Below are 16,201 nucleotides of genomic sequence, written 5' to 3' on the forward strand. Positions count from 1 at the left end.
GTTCAGTAAGTTCGTCGAATTTAAAAACTTGGTTGAACGGCAAACAGATAAAAAGCTCAAATGTATTCGAACCGACAATGGAGGCGAGTTTGTCAACACAACATTCAACGGTTTCCTGAAACACCATGGTATTGCAAGGCAATTGACCGTGGCTTATACTCCGCAGCAGAACGGCGTGGCGGAAAGAGCAAACCGGACATTAACGGAGATGTCCAGATGCTTATTGGTGCAGTCGGGCCTAGGCGAGTCTTTGTGGGCCGAAGCAGTCAACACAGCAGTATACATAAGAAACAGATCACCTACCAGTGCACTGAACAACCTGACTCCAATGGAAGCGTGGACAGGTAAGAAACCCTGTGTTAGCCATCTAAAAGTTTTTGGTTCCATTGCAGTTGCACTTGCAAAGGGTCCCCGTAAAGGCAAATTCAAACCCAAAGGGCATGAGTACCGTATGGTTGGGTATTCGGTAGCAGCCAAAGGCTATCGGTTATACGACCCAGAGACGAGGACGATTGTCGAAAAACGAGACATTCTATTTGATGAGCGTTGTGGTGGTCATACCAATGAAGATACCGTTACGGTAGATTTTCCTGCATGCGAGGTTCAAGAGCATGTCACTCACACGGATGGTGACAGAAGCATCGACGACGATGACAGTGAGCACAGTTCTGACGACAGCAGCTCCAACGCATATGAGAGTGCAGTCGAAAAAGAAGACTCTGACGAGGATACTGTGAAGATTGGGCCAGGCCGGCCTAAAATTGTTCGAAATGGTAAACCTGGTCGTCCAAGAAAGCAATACAATGTGCTTGGAGCATTGGTTGCTAGTGACGTAATGGTTCCGACATCCTATGATCAGGCCGTTGGTAGCACACATGCAGTATTCTGGCAAGAGGCGATGCAAAAGGAATATCAGGCACTACAATCAAACGAAACCTGGCAGATGGCTGATTTACCAAAAGATCAGCGAGCAGTTGGTTGCAAGTGGGTATACAGCCTGAAACGTGACTCTGATGGAAAAGTCGAACGTTTCAAGGCACGACTCGTTGCTAAAGGGTGCTCCCAGAAGTATGGCGTGAACTATGTAGAGACGTTCTCACCCGTTTGCAGATTGGAAACCGTGCGGTTTATTTTGGCGTTAGCAGCGGAATTGAAGCTGTACCTTCACCAGATAGATGTGTGTACCGCCTATTTGAATAGCGACCTGCATGAAACTGTTTATATGAAGCAGCCACAGGGATACACAGATCCCAATAATCCAAGTAAGGCTTTATTGCTTAAAAAGGCAATATATGGATTGAAGCAGTCGGGGCGCGAGTGGAACTCCAAGCTCGATTGTGTACTACAAGGCATAGATTTTGTAGCATGTGAAAATGAACCGTGTCTTTACAAAAGGAACGGAAGAGGTGACTTATCATTAATCCTTGTTTATGTTGATGATATAATTATAGCATGCCGATCAAAAGAGGACTTGGCCAACATCAAGTCAGCCATTACAACATCGTTTGAATGTGTTGACAAGGGAGAGCTGCATTTGTTCCTTGGCATGGAAGTGCAGCGCGACGGTGAGCTTGGCGAAATTTCGCTAAGCAATTCGCAATACATCAAAGACATATTGCGTGAACATGGATGCGAGACCTGTAGACCTACAGCGACCCCACTGGATGCTGGTTTCCAAGTGATATGTACCAGCGAGCATTGTCAAAAGGTTGACATTGCATCCTACCAGTCTTCAATTGGCGAGTTAATGTGGCTGGCGCTTACAACAAGGCCAGACATATTGCATTCCGTTGCCAAGTTAGCTCAACGGAATCAAGATCCGCATGCAGAGCACCTAGTGGGTGTAAAACATGTGCTTCGATACCTGGCGTCAACTGTGGACCTGAAGTTGCACTACAAAGAGTGTGGACAACCCCTTACCGGCTATGTGGATGCAGACTGGGGTGGCGACCGCATCGATCGCAAGTCGTATACTGGCTATGTATACTACTTGGCTGGAGGACCCATATCCTGGCGATCTGAAAAGCAACGCAGCGTGGCACTTAGCAGCACGGAGGCGGAGTATATGGCTCTTTCAACTGCGTGTAAGGAGGCCATATACCTACGGCGTCTTATAGTGGAGATTGGCTGCGGTGACTCGAGTACTCCAACTATTCTTCATGGCGATAATTTAAGTGCTCAACAATTAGCTAAGAATCCTGTACACCATGAAAGAACAAAGCATATTGATATTAGATATCATTTTGCAAGACAGGTTGTAAACGAAGAACAAATTGTTTTACAGTATACATCAACCAATGAAATGATAGCTGATATTTTAACGAAAAATCTCCCTAAAGCGAAGCATGTTCATTTTACAAAGCTGTTAAATTTGATTTGAAAATTTTTGTAAAACATGTTTGCATTGAGGAAGGGTGTTGAAAATCAATACAAACATAAGTACCAATGCACGCATGTTAATATAAGCAGATAATAATCTTATGTTATCTACAAGTTATCTGTCACTGTTGCATACGAATGTAAGCATAAAGAATATGTATAGCAAAAGTGTCAGTCTCCAATAAAACTCTAAAGCGAACAGACGCACGGCGGTCCGCGACTATTGTCTTTTACTTTACTCCTACTGAGCCCTTCCCTTTTCAGCGAATATATAATCTATTCAATAAATTACATCTTTTGTAAACTTTTTCGTTTGCCGCCACACATACAGACTATACTAGTAGATGTATCTGGCAGGTCGGATCTCTATTGTCATTCAAGAGTGTCTCACATCTTCACCTTGGGTGTCGACACTAGAAATGTGAACACAATGGTGTTGTGTGCTGTGCTGCCGCTTTCATTTTGCCTTTAAAAAACATCTCGCACATAACACAGCGGCGCGACATAATTAATATTTTTGAAATTTCCTACCGTGATTTCCTTTAGCATTGCAATTTCCTGGTAGCCTTAAATGCTCATCTGCCGCACATCCTCTTCCTACTTACGAGTACTGAGTGCGGCAAAAACCCAAACCGGCTAAACTCAAACTAACCATATTTGTTCACAATTACTTACTACACACAATTTCACATTTTACATTTCACATTTCGCATCGCCAGCCCATTAGCGACCTGGAAAATCTCATTTGGCAGCAGCGCGCTACCTGGCTACCTGACGGGCCAACAGCGATGATGGCCAACAGGTGCTCTCGCGCGCGCTCTCTATTTGCTTACCAATTTTCACAGTTTCTCGCTCGAGGTGGTGCGGCATGGATAATTTTTGTTTTTCATGAAAAACGTGACCGTTTGTTGGTCACTGGGCGGTAAATGGTTGCAGAAATTGGTTCGCTTAATTAAGCCGCCTAAGCACCTTGACCGATTTGCGTTGTTGGTTTCGTATCTGTGAGATACGAGTACGAGTACGTACCAACATTTCTGCTGCATCACACTCCCGACAGGTTTTGCTAGTTTTAGTTTTTCCTTTATTTTTATTTATTTTTTGGAGCATTTTTTGGGTCAACGAGCGTCTGTTTTGAGAACAGAACTCATCTTGAAGTGTCATGCTGCTCCCGTTCTAATGCGGTCGGCCATGTTCTATTTGCTTAGCTGGCTATCAAAACTTTTGACTTGCCGTTTCGTCTATCTAATTGCATGTGTAAACGGTAAACAGGTAAACGCACACGTATCTGACAGATACATTTCGTCGCGCCCGTTTACTGTGCATTTGCATGGTGACTGCCTTCTCCAGTAACTAACGGTGTGCGGAACGCGTTTGCTTCGCCTGTTTTCGGTTTCAATTTATTCGCAGGCCTGTCCCGCTCTCTGGAGTGCCATGAACTCAATTATTTTTGCAATTATTTTTATGATTGTACAGTTTTTGTCTGAACCTCTTGGTTGTTGTTCGTTTTATTTTTGTTTTTGTGTTTTTTTCTTCTCATTTCCCCTGCCATCAAGTTCTATTAAATTTCAAAGCGTTTTTTATTTCCTCTGGATGATTTTATTTTTCTATTTTTTGTAGGTATAATTTAGTTTTTTATGTCATAATTGGAGCTGTGCGTCTCAGGGTCATTGAAAGCCGTGAACAATGCTCAGGTTTATATTTACTGAGCTCTGTCATTGAAGTTGCGACCTCTCTATTATTGTTACGTTCTTCATTCAATTAATCAGACTGCACGCCTGCCCTCAATTGAAATGTCAACACTCAATCGTGCGAGTCTAGAGTTGAGCATTTGTCGAGACTTAGTACTGAGGCCAATTCAAGAACTGACATAACAGCCAGTCTGTAAGCATGTCCACCCGCCTACCCACCATCGCCTTCTTCAATACAAGCACTCCGAAGTAGGTCAATCGGCAGCATTTATCTGTATCTTGAAGCAGCATCGGTACAACTTCAAGCCAAACATGGAGTTTGCGCTTATTTGACCAATTTCGATACGGTATACGCTCGATAGGGGAAGCTCTAGGGTATAGCTTTTGTCACTAATAGCCACTGACAATACCCTGTGGTTCCACCTATTCAAACGTCCGTCTGTATGAACTGCGAGTGCTTTTGAACCAGAACAGCTAGGAACATCAGACTTCGGCTATAGACTTGCTACAACTATATGCAGGCAAAGTCTATTACAAAACTGATTTGAACAGACTATTTCATATAGTCGTAGCACCAATCGGAGCGGAGAATTCCTTTTTGGTAAAAGAAACCCCTTTTGAACAACAAAACAGAGTTAACAATTGATTAGCCGATACTTCGTTAGAAATTATACAATTTTACGAAGCTTCCATTATATACATACGTGAAGTGGATCTTTCACAGTTTACATACAAGTATGTATTATTCCATACATATGTATGGAAAGCCCTCAGGATACACGCGACACCCTGAAAAAGAAAGGCATTTTCAAAAACATGTCATATACTGATAACTACAATTCAGTTCTCATGTTATACACCTTTTGGTATAAACAGTTTCGAATTTATTAATAAACACCTCGAAAGACCATGCTCGTACATTTTGTTACTGCAGAGACTGTAATTCGTAAATGCCTCGCTATGGAGGAGTAAATAAAGAATACGTGTAGCTGCAATGCACGTAAACTTCAGAGCAATGCCATAAATATTTACTGCAAAAGGCGTTTGTTTATTATGTAAACAGGTTAATAAACCTATACATTGCTTTATTTTTAATAAAGAGGTTCAATGAGCTGCCAATAAGGAGCGTGTACTGTAGCTTTATTATTTTTCGCTAGATTTCTTGCGGGTACTTGTCAGCGATGGCTGTGGTTGTAGCTGTTGCTTTTGCTTTTGCCGTTGTGTTGGACCTTTCGTTTGGCTTTTTAGTTAAACCGGTTTCACTTAAATGGCGCACTGAAGTTGCACTGAAGTACGAAAAGTGGTTTATGTGTTCAGCTCAAAGAGTCAGTCGGCCAAGCAGGCAGTCAGCCAGTCAGGCAGTAGTTGAGCAGCCTGTGCCTGTGCCTGGGCCCAGCTAGAGCGCTCAAGAAACCAGTTTTGAATCGCCCTTTTATGTTAACCACCTTCCTACCCACATATGTGCCCCTCTACGCCTTAATTTAGACATCTGTGTGAGTACTTGTATAAAAAGTTTTATCGAGCCTCTGACTTGTTTGTTTCGATCACGCTCCGATAGAACTTTCGAGGGGTCTTTCGCTTATTGCACATTTATACAATTATTTTATGTAAATTATAGGGTTCCATCGATCTTTTTACTTACTGCTTTAGCCGCCTTCGCTCCACTGCCCACTCACTTCCTGTCCATCATGAGGATGGTGATTAGCCAAGTTTACGGGCCCATTTGTGCCTCGACCTCGACTGAAAATTTATGGCTTCATTTATTTTTCGCCCTGTTGTCGTCTCTCACATTTTATTCAATTTTTAATTGCCCCATAAATGCGAACAATAAATCTCGGCTCATTTGCATTCATGGTTGTGCAAAAACTGAAAACTAAACTAAAAGAAAAACCTGCGCAATTTTTCTTACACAAATAAAAATGCCACAAGTTTTTCCCACAGGCACAAAGCTGGCAAATCAATCGCCGCCCCCGTAGCCTGCCCTGATTTAGTTCTTCAACATTTTTCACCTTTTTTCCTTCTTCTTCATCTTCTGTCTCCCCCTCTGTCCGTTTCACTTTTGTTTATTATTCTGGCTTCTTTATTCGATGTTTCGCTTTGTTTTGGCTGTTGTTACACTTTACGAAAGTGATTCGAGTTTATAGGTCCGATCGTACAGTGGTTACAAAACTGATATACGAGTAGTTCGAAAATTTTTGTTAAGCTATAGATTATCCGAAGCTACATTAAGCTGCAGCCGACAGGTGACAATAATTTTAGATGTAAAGCCTTCTGCCGATGTAAAAAATGGGTTTAAAAAATGTGTGGGCTACTGATAGGTTATTAAATTAAATATAAATGTCTGCTCTTAATATTACCAGACTTTAACCGCTGATATGATACATTTTTCTTAAACAGAAAACCCTATTCCTTTGGGTATAGTTGTAAGTATAATTTCTTGCATTAAGTCTTTCTTAGATCATTTTATTTTCATATCCAAAATTAAGTACGATAAGCATTTGTAGATTATTCTAAAAACTATATACCTCAATAAAAGATATAGAGCTTTGATTAACATTCCTGTTTCTATTGTATAATGAATCTTGATATTCAATTTTTATTTCGTTCGGTGCTATCTGAATTTGGAACCACTGTGGTCCATTGCGATAAAACAAAGCAGAGTCAGGCCCAACCACAGGCAGTTCCCCCGCTCCCTCAAGTGGAAGTCATTTAAGTGCAGACAACGTCGCACATGCCGCCCTCACTATGTCCCCCCTCCCCCACTACTGTCGACTGCTTGCCACACTCGAGTGCGGCTGCCGCAGGTTTTAATGTATGCGCCTAATTTACATTGCCACTGAGTCGATTACGACAACTCCAACATACGATGCCGACGTCGATGGCCAAGCCAAGCCAAGCCAAAAGCCGACAGAAAAGAGCCAACAGCCAACAGGCAGGAGGCAAGCGACCGACTGACTGAGCGATTGCGATTGCAGCTTGGCTCAAAGAGCGCGTCAAGCAAATGTTGCACGTCCGACGCTTTTGTCTGCAGCTCAATATTTCTTGTTGTTGTTTCTTGCGCTTTTTTACGCTTCTCGTTGCGCTCGCTGCCATCGCACAAAACAGTCGCCGCCGAACTTTGAGACGCGTCGCAACCACAGCCCCAAGAGCCCCCAAGAGTGGCACTTCGATAGAGACACTTGTGTGATTCATTCATTCCACATACTACGTGCATAATTGGATTTGCGTTCTGTTTCCCTGCCAACATATATATATACAAATATAAATACATAGACTTGTTATTCCGCATTAAGTTATTGATTTGCGTCATAAGTGTGTTGTGAGCCACGTTATTGTTCAGTGGTTGTTGTTATGGAGAACATTGTGCCAGTTGCCGAATTTCAAAAGATCAAGCTGCGACCAGTGCCAAAGGTTAAGCGACGTGCGCCGCAGCCACCGATTAGTCTAAAACTGCATAAACATGTGGTAAAGGACACTTTAAGACAGGACCCCTAAACCATTAGTGCCCTCAGCAATGAAAGGCAGTTCTTTGTAAAGAATTCTTAATACTTTAAATAAGATCTGCATTGCTGGGCCGGTGCCTGTGTAGATTTGTAGCTTTCTAGATCATTCGTGTTTCAGTAAATATCCTATTCAGGAACTTAACTTAACAGTGAAGAAAACGCTTAATTCGTTAAATTATAAATAGAAACAAACTAAACTGGTGATGCCAATTGCTTTTATTTCGTTCTAAAGCCAATAAATCATTAATAATGTTAAATATTTCATTTATTGAATTCTTCGGAATTAATTCATGAAAATGGAAGCTATACAGCTCAATTGCTTAATTGGTTTTATTTGTATATAAATCATCAAACAACTCCCTGCTTAAAAGTCAAGTAAAAAGTCAGTCCATAGGGAACTCATGATAATTTCGAAATATATAGGCTCCTATCCTTATTATTAAGAAAATTATAGCTTTGAGAATAGGCATGTTTGTTACTCATCTTATAAGCTTTCTGAATAAAGCGCTATAACTCATTCCAAACAGAGTATCTCTGTATCAATATCAATAAAGCACTGATAAAGGAAATAAGGTGTAACTCTTGCAAAACTGATTAAGTTTCCAGTAAATCTTATCTACTCCCATGCACTACAAACAATTTCCAGTCACGCAATGCCTCTATAGTTATGATATCTTCTTTCATAATCGTTTACTAAACCAAATCAATACGCTTACCTTACAGACTTCGTCCACCACAAAGACAACAACGCTCACCACTCCGGCCAAACTATATGGCAAGGATCTGAGCGAATATGATGATGTGGATGTGGAGAGCCTGTTGGCACAACTCTCGCCCGAGGAGATAACCATACTGGCCAAAGAAGTTGATCCAGATGTAAGTAATTAGCCAACATATTGCTTTCTCCATCTCACATATTCCATATTCGCACATACGTGTATCTAGGACAACTTTCTGCCACCGAATCAGCGCTGCAGCTATGAGTGCACTAAGGAGTCCACCGGGCCGCTGAATCGCAAACAGCTCATTGAGCACATTAACAAACAGGCCATTGAGACCCCGGATCAGCCCGAGTTCGAGCCATTTGTGCAGGGCACAGTGCGTGGCAAGAAATGGGTGCCACCACCGAGGGACTCACGCGAACTTGAGGTCGAGGAACAGATTGCCATTGACTTGGGTGATGAATATGAGCACGCCTTGAATGATGCCACACAGGAGGAGATTATCGATTTGGCTGCCATTCTTGGCTTCCACTCGATGATGAATCAAGATCAGTACCATGCCTCGCTCCTCAACAAGGGTCAGCCGGTGGGCACGGGCTGGGATGGCATCACAAAGTCCACACAGCAAAAGCTCTTTCCTGTGGATCCACCCAATAGCACAGACGTGGAGGAGTCGATTAAACGCGTCAAGGACGACGACAACAAATTGATTGACTTGAATTTGAATAACATTAAGGTTTGCTATATGTTCTATTGTTTATGATTTTATTTGTTTATAAGGTTCTACGAGATCACAAATTCGTATTAATTATTATTAATTCGACGAATTCTTTGTTGCTTTCGCTCAATTCCAGAATATATCCGATGAGAAACTCGAACAACTCTTTAACGCACTGCCTCAAAACGAACATCTGGAAGTTCTATCGCTTACAAATGTCGGCCTAACTGATAAGACAGCTCTCCTGCTCGCCGAAGCGATTGAGAAAAGCAAAACCCTGAGAGTATTAAACGTTGAAACCAATTTCATCAGTCCGCCCGTTATAGTTAGACTGGTGCAAGCCCTGCTTAAGTGTCATACCATCGAGGAGTTCAGGGCCTCTAACCAGGTAAGTACCTGAACATAATCTCATGCAATAGACTATTCTAATGCGGTGCACTTTTTAGCGATCTACTGTGCTGGGCAACAAGATCGAAATGGAGATCACCGACTTGGTGGAAAAGAACCCATCACTACTGAGACTGGGCTTGCATCTGGAGTTTAACGATGCACGTCATCGTGTGGCCGCACATTTGCAGCGCAACATCGACAGAAGTAAGTGCTGCATTGCCTTTGACAGCGTTCCCCACTCCTTTCGCAGGTTGTCAGCGTTGGTTTCTCTTCTCTACTTATCGCTTCGTTAGGCGTCCCAAAAAAACCTTTAGACTTAACGATACGCTCAAGTAATTTAGGTTTTAATGCCTCGTACTACACTCGCGTTTAGGTGAATTGCAACAAGGTACGTTAGCTTCTACTAGTCATCACCCAAGCACCCCAGCTGCATCTGCATCGTCATCGTTGTCGCCACCACCTTTGCCATCATCTTCATCACATTCTTCAACATCGTCGAGAGCATCAGCATCGATACCAACACCAGCCGTCAAACCCATCTCACCCGCTAAGGCCAAAAGTTTGGCTGCCTTTGAGCTTTTTGTACAGTCACGCACTTGGACTAACGAGATAAGTTCTGCTAATGTTTTGTCATCAGGGCGCGCTGCACGCGTCACCCTGGACCCGGCGAAGGGCCAGCAGCTGAAGGCACCAACAGAGGTCGGAGCATCGACATCCGCGGCTTCCCTCAGTCTCTTGCGTTCCACCAACGAGAGCGCTAGAGAGAAAGAAATCTAAGCGTGTTCTCGCAACCGAACAAGCTTTTATTTCTTTCCCCAAAGTTGATTTGATTTGATTCTTTCTTTAGCATTAACTGCGCCAGGTAAAACGTTATTGAACCCTGTCGCCTCTCTTCTTTGGCATTTGTATCATCCAGTCGTTACGTCTAACCTCACTATCACCATCAACTGCTCACCACAGCCGTAAAGCGTTCGTTGCGTACTCACCTCTCGTTGCGTTTCACGTTACGTTGCGTTACTCGTTGTTGCGTCACAATATAAAGTACCCGTACATATATACATAGTTGCTTAAGTAATGTTTTAAGGCAAACACCAGAGGCTTATTTCATCAACTTGTCGTTCCCACTCAATCGAAATATTCTTAATTAATTTATTCCTTCGTTCACACATATAGTACATATTCGAGTATGTATAGTTAAGTCTTACATTATTACATTTTTAAGTCGGCGTTATGTCACATCATTCTTCACCAACTTCACGATGCTAACAGTTTCCGAAAATGCTCAGCTTCAATTGTACAGTCTTAGTTAGTTAGTGTGTCCTATTTCCCAGCTCCCATTCAAATATTGCATAAGTCTCGTCTCAACTTGTAATAGAACTCTCTGTTAAATGTCGAATGTCGAATGATCCTCTGTACTTTTTCTCTCTTTACGCCCCTTGTTTGTTTGTTTGAAACCCCTAAGCCTTGTAATTACTTGAGATAAAACAAAAGAATAATGCATTAACCAATTATTTGTTATATTTAAAAACCAACAACAACAACAAATTATCAAATATTTATCAAAATCAAACATCCAACTGAACTCGATCTACTACGTGTAAATTAAACCACCAACCCGAAAACGATCTTCAGTTTTCCGCGTGCAAAAGACCAAACCCAATTTGCCCAAATTGATACTGCCCGGTAATATGGAAATCGAACGCGAACTGCTGCACTTAGGCGTCTCCACACCTTCGCCATCACCTTCACCATCGCCACAGCCACCGGCCGACTACGATGTGGAGGTGGATCCCGATAACATGGTGATACGCGGCAGGCCCTCGCCTTCGCCTTCCCCATCGCCCCAGCCACCGGTCGACTATGATGTCGAGGTAGATCCCGATAACATGGTTATACGTGGTGGTGGTGGTGGTGGCGATGCCTACGATCCTGAATATGATCCCGAGTTCGATCCCGATAATGTGGTGGTGCCGGGCAGTCGAGCCGAGACGCCGAACTACGACGACGTCTACGAGGGCGTCTATCAAGCGCACACGTGAGTGAAGCACCACAGCGAGATGCACCACAGACAAGACACACCAACCACAAACCACCAACTCTCATTCACGCACACACCAGTGCGAGATCCACAGCAGACAAATGTACAGACTTCTACTCACTCTCACTGTCGCTCTCAGTTCTCTCTCGCACCCGCTCTCGCCTCACTTTACTCGTATTTTGTGTTGTTGCTGTTGTTCCACCGAAAATGTTGTTATTGTATTTTGATCGGCATTTTTAAGTGTGTGACATAAAGTAAAACCTTGTTCTCTATACATCCCTATACATCTCGACATAAATATTCTTGCAGACCAAGAACGTGTACATACATATATCGTATATAATAATCTCTATTATTTGATCAATGTCGTTGTTTTCAGTTATCTCCGCACCCACAATCATCCTGTAAATAACTTCGTACCACCCACCTCCATTAGCTGTGCAACTAACGTATGTAGTCCTCGTTTTTTTCAACCGTCGAGGCTTGCCAAGTGAACAAATATTGTCTCTCCCAGCCTCTCTCAGTCAACTCTCTATGTTTATTCTCTGCCCCGTTGATACGTTCTCCCAGAAGCAGAAACAACAACAACAAATCAGTGCTCTGTGCGCCACATACTCTCTCTTTCCCTTTTATGTTTCGTTTGTTTTGTAATATGTTTTTATGTGTACTCTTCTCTTTCTCTCTCTCCTCTCTTTGTTTCTCATTTACAGTAAGAAAAGATCTTGAATTGCGCCTGAAGTTCAGATTTTTCAATAATCTGCATAGAAAATCAACAAGAATTCAATAAGAGAAATGGCCAACTAAAAACAAAATTAATCCAAAGAAAAGTAAAAAAACAAAGAAAGAAAGAAAGCAACTAAAATAATTTTCTAAAGCGTTTTGAGATTTCAAAGAAACAAAACTACAATTTCAACAATTTTATAAAATGAAAAATGTAAAAATATAAAAGGAAAGCTTCACATGTTGCAGCTATCAACATATGTTAGAGAGACTAAAACCAAAACATAAACAAGAAATATAATATATAAAATATACCTACATATATATTTATAATGCGCAAAACGAACAACTGATACATATATACCTATATATACAACACCCACGATATATATAGAGATAAAAAAGAAATGAAACTGATTTACGAGAAAACGCAAGGCATCTAACACAGCAACAAACTTTAGGTGTATAATTTTCTTTAATACTTAACACAGGTATCTATGAATTCTACAATACTCTTTCGTAAAACAATATCAGTTCTGAACAATTGCAAGTTGCCAGTTGCATTAACCCCTAAAAGCAATTTGTTTTATATAGTTTGGCTCTGCCTTGCCTAAACAACTTATACTATACTATATATATATGCCATTAAAAAGCGAAGCGCTTATACAGCAGAGGAAAAATTAGTGAGAATGCATTTTCCTGTAGTGATATGAAATCATGAAAATGCCTGAAATAATACTCTACTCTAGTTGTTGTTCAATTGTTTCAAAACACTCATTGGCCACCGATTTATCAAATGAAACAAACTAACACTTGCTTGTGCTACCCAAATTCATATTAACTGGGGTTGTTGAAAAACTCAATGCTACTTAAATAATTCGAAAAGTCTGTTAATAGTTTATTAGAACGATTGTTGAGCATAATATTCCGAAATGGAAAGTTTTAAATATTGAAAGAAATTTTAAAGCAGTTTAATTGGAAGACTGAATGTTGAATTGTTGCGATTTTTCTATTACAAGTATGATCTGAGTTACTTAGAATGAAAGGTTCCTGTTTGATTTTGTAAATACTATATAGTTTGACTATAAATGAAGTATAGATGCAAATCGATTAATCATTTCTCTGAATTTAATTGGAATAGAAAATATTAGAAATTGCAGTTCTAATTACTTAACGTATTTTAGTTATTTTGAAAATATATAATTTTTTACAAATTAATTTTAAAGTGAAAAGCAAATTATGTTCAAAGTTGTTAGGTTTCCAGAATTTCCTTTAAACTAATTTAAAATTCTTTTTAAATCAACTGTACTTTTATATTTTTGAAATTGTTTGTAATTTTGCAGCATTTTCATTTGAATATTTTTTGTTCATTAATCATTTTGCATGTTAAGCATCGCATGAACTTGAACCCTAACTACATTCACTACATATATCTGAACAATACATTGTATATTTTCCCTGCACGCCTACGTTCATCAAAATTGTACATAAAAGTCGCATTCAACAGTCGTCTACACAACTCAATCGGAAAAGTCTAATGAAATTCTCTTCACATAGGAATTAAACTGCGATGTACATTTTTAAGTAAGAACCAAAACCAAAGAGCAGCAAATGCGAATAACAGTAAACACTTGATATACTGATAAAAAATGAATAACCAAGCGAATAAATGAATCAATAAAAAAATATGAATGCAAATATTTAAACAATGAATGAACTTGCAAATGCAAGCACTTGAGACAGAGACAGCAATTGTTTTATGTGTTTTTATAATTCAATAAAGAACAACAAAAGCAGTGCAAACTACAAAAAACAAAACAACGACAAAATGTAGCACAACTTTCGGCGCCAAACCCCATGAATAAATATCTAGCGAAACAGTTGGTACCAATTTTATTTACTTACGTTGTTTGATTGTGCGCTAAATACCAATTGTTGTTGCTTTAATAAACAATGAAAATCAAATAATTATGCAATCTTTTCAGCAGGACCTTTCTACTAACTGCAATAACTATAACAAACTCTTAAGGAAGAGATTAACAATCCGCTTTCTCCACTTGCCCGATTTAAGCCAAAACTAATAATACTACGCTCCCTAAAACTTTACTCACAAATAGAATTAAGCATCTATTTAAGAGCTCTCTGCCTTGCCCCCAATATTCTTTTTCTTGAAGTCTTTTAAAAAACAGCCAACCTACAGACTGAAGAAACGCCCGATCTTGAATGTTGTACTCTTACCCAATTGATTGATTGATTTGTTAAATGTTGTTTAATTGAATTGAATTGAATAGAATTGATTGAATGATATATTAAGCTAACCCCAGAACTTGTACTACTTATATATCCTCGAATTGTAAATCACTTGACTAATCCATTTGTATTTGTTTCTTCTCTTCCCTCCCACGAAACCGTTCTTTGTTTCTGTGCTCTCTTTCTCTGTCTCTCTCTCTATGTTTACAGTACGTGTGAAACGCCTGAATCAACGTAAATAAAAAGACAAACCAGCAGCAATAAAATCGCAACGCTCTTTTTACCACCAACACCACCACAATCAACCAACAACAATTTCCGTGTCTGTGTATTTTTGTTAAAGTTTTTTTTATTCTACTAATCACCACTACAAGAACGTGCTATTCCTCAAAATCTTAAATGTTAAACACGCCCTCTGTGTACACGCAACAACTACAACACCAAGCCCAACAACAACAACAACTACTACTACTACAACAACAAATTTGACACCAAAACTACCCAGCAAGCAACCATCCGACCTATATGTACCGCCCTGAACCAGCCGCAGACTAACAACGAAGAATGATGTTGATGTGCAGTACGTAAAGTGTTTTAAAAATTATAACAATATTTACAGCATTTACCGATACCTGAAGCTCCGAATTCATGAAAATTAAATATATACGTGATAGGTAACAAAAGCTACGGTTTAGACATGCAAATTATTTGCACACAAAATTCTGTGCTACTAATCTATACGAGTAGTCTTAGAAAAGTGTTCGGCCAACTATATTTTAATATAAAATGCTTATTGTTTTTAATTGAAGTACAGTATATTAAGGAAACACTTGTGGAGTGTGAAAAATTTGTATGGAAATAATTTGCTGATCTGATCATAGCTTAAATCTGTTGGTCTGAACGCCTCGATGTGAGTTTTTAAAGATAGTAACCACTTTTGAGTCAATTCCTTTCGGGCTCTTACAAACCATTTGATTAAAAATTAAAAAGGTTCCCAACAAACTCAAAAATATTTGTTAAAAAGCATTTAAAGCAACTTCTCGTGTTTTCAAAGTATTTAATAATTTCAATCATTATCTAATTCAATACTAAGTAGCTGCGTAAAAAGCAACATTTATTTTCTGATGTCAAATACTTTTCATTATATGGCTCTACACCATTTGTGAACTAACTATTAGATTCACCAAAAGGTTCCAACGAAAAGGAATCCATTTAGGACATGTATATTAAAAGCTCTTCGTTTATTTAAAAGAGCCGCAAACATGTTCTGTAGCTTCCAATATTTATTACACATATAGCGGAAGATTCAAACAAGTACATATTCGAAAAAATATAATTAAAATTTTGTTACACTTATATTTACTTTTTCATGAGTTTGGAGCATCTTTAAGCTAAGCATAGAGACTAAGAGTATACAAATTAATCTTTACTTAGGTTATTCGTATTTATAGGCTACTTCACAGTATTTATTATTAATGCTAACTTAAAACATTGCTGTTTTATATTTTGTTTTCTATACAATCCAAATGTTGGCACTTGATATTCGCCTCAAGTGCATTAGTTTGTGTCTTGCTTCGTCTAAAAGTCTTCAAATTACAGCTCAAGTCGCTGAGGAGAGACATCACTGATATCATCTGATCAAATATGATCCGGACCGATTAGAAAAGAATAATCTATTTATGTACACATTATAAAAAGAGAATATTTTTATTATTGTCCTCCAAATAGACACTTTTTGAACTAATACAAGCATGTTAATGGGTAATACAATTTTCCATAGCCTTTAGTTTCTT

At 39.6% G+C, this 16,201-nt stretch overlaps 1 protein-coding gene across 12 annotated transcripts in view; it reads left to right on the forward strand.

Moving 5' to 3' along the window:
* LOC115621826 (tropomodulin) overlaps positions 1 to 16,201 on the forward strand; it is a 103,803-nt gene that overhangs the window by 86,002 nt on the left and 1,600 nt on the right. For 4 of the 12 annotated variants that reach the window (XM_030515622.1, XM_030515627.1, XM_030515625.1 and 1 more), the window contains 8 exons: positions 8,294 to 8,446; positions 8,516 to 9,028; positions 9,147 to 9,398; positions 9,457 to 9,604; positions 11,033 to 11,435; positions 12,149 to 12,649; positions 13,716 to 14,038; positions 14,619 to 14,988. In XM_030515622.1, coding sequence (XP_030371482.1) covers positions 8,294 to 8,446; positions 8,516 to 9,028; positions 9,147 to 9,398; positions 9,457 to 9,604; positions 11,033 to 11,435; positions 12,149 to 12,164 — 1,485 coding nt within the window. In that variant the 3' untranslated portion in view covers positions 12,165 to 12,649; positions 13,716 to 14,038; positions 14,619 to 14,988. Of the gene's footprint in view, positions 1 to 7,403; positions 7,533 to 8,293; positions 8,447 to 8,515; positions 9,029 to 9,146; positions 9,399 to 9,456; positions 9,605 to 11,032; positions 11,436 to 12,148; positions 12,650 to 13,715; positions 14,039 to 14,618; positions 14,989 to 16,201 lie in introns of those variants that run through there. The other 8 variants (XM_030515629.1, XM_030515633.1, XM_030515632.1 and 5 more) reach the window with 6 other exon arrangements.

Source organism: Scaptodrosophila lebanonensis, unplaced genomic scaffold (genome assembly GCF_003285725.1).
Source record: "Scaptodrosophila lebanonensis strain 11010-0011.00,11010-0021.00 unplaced genomic scaffold, SlebRS2 tig00000024-arrow-pilon, whole genome shotgun sequence".
Lineage (NCBI taxonomy): Eukaryota > Metazoa > Arthropoda > Insecta > Diptera > Drosophilidae > Scaptodrosophila > Scaptodrosophila lebanonensis.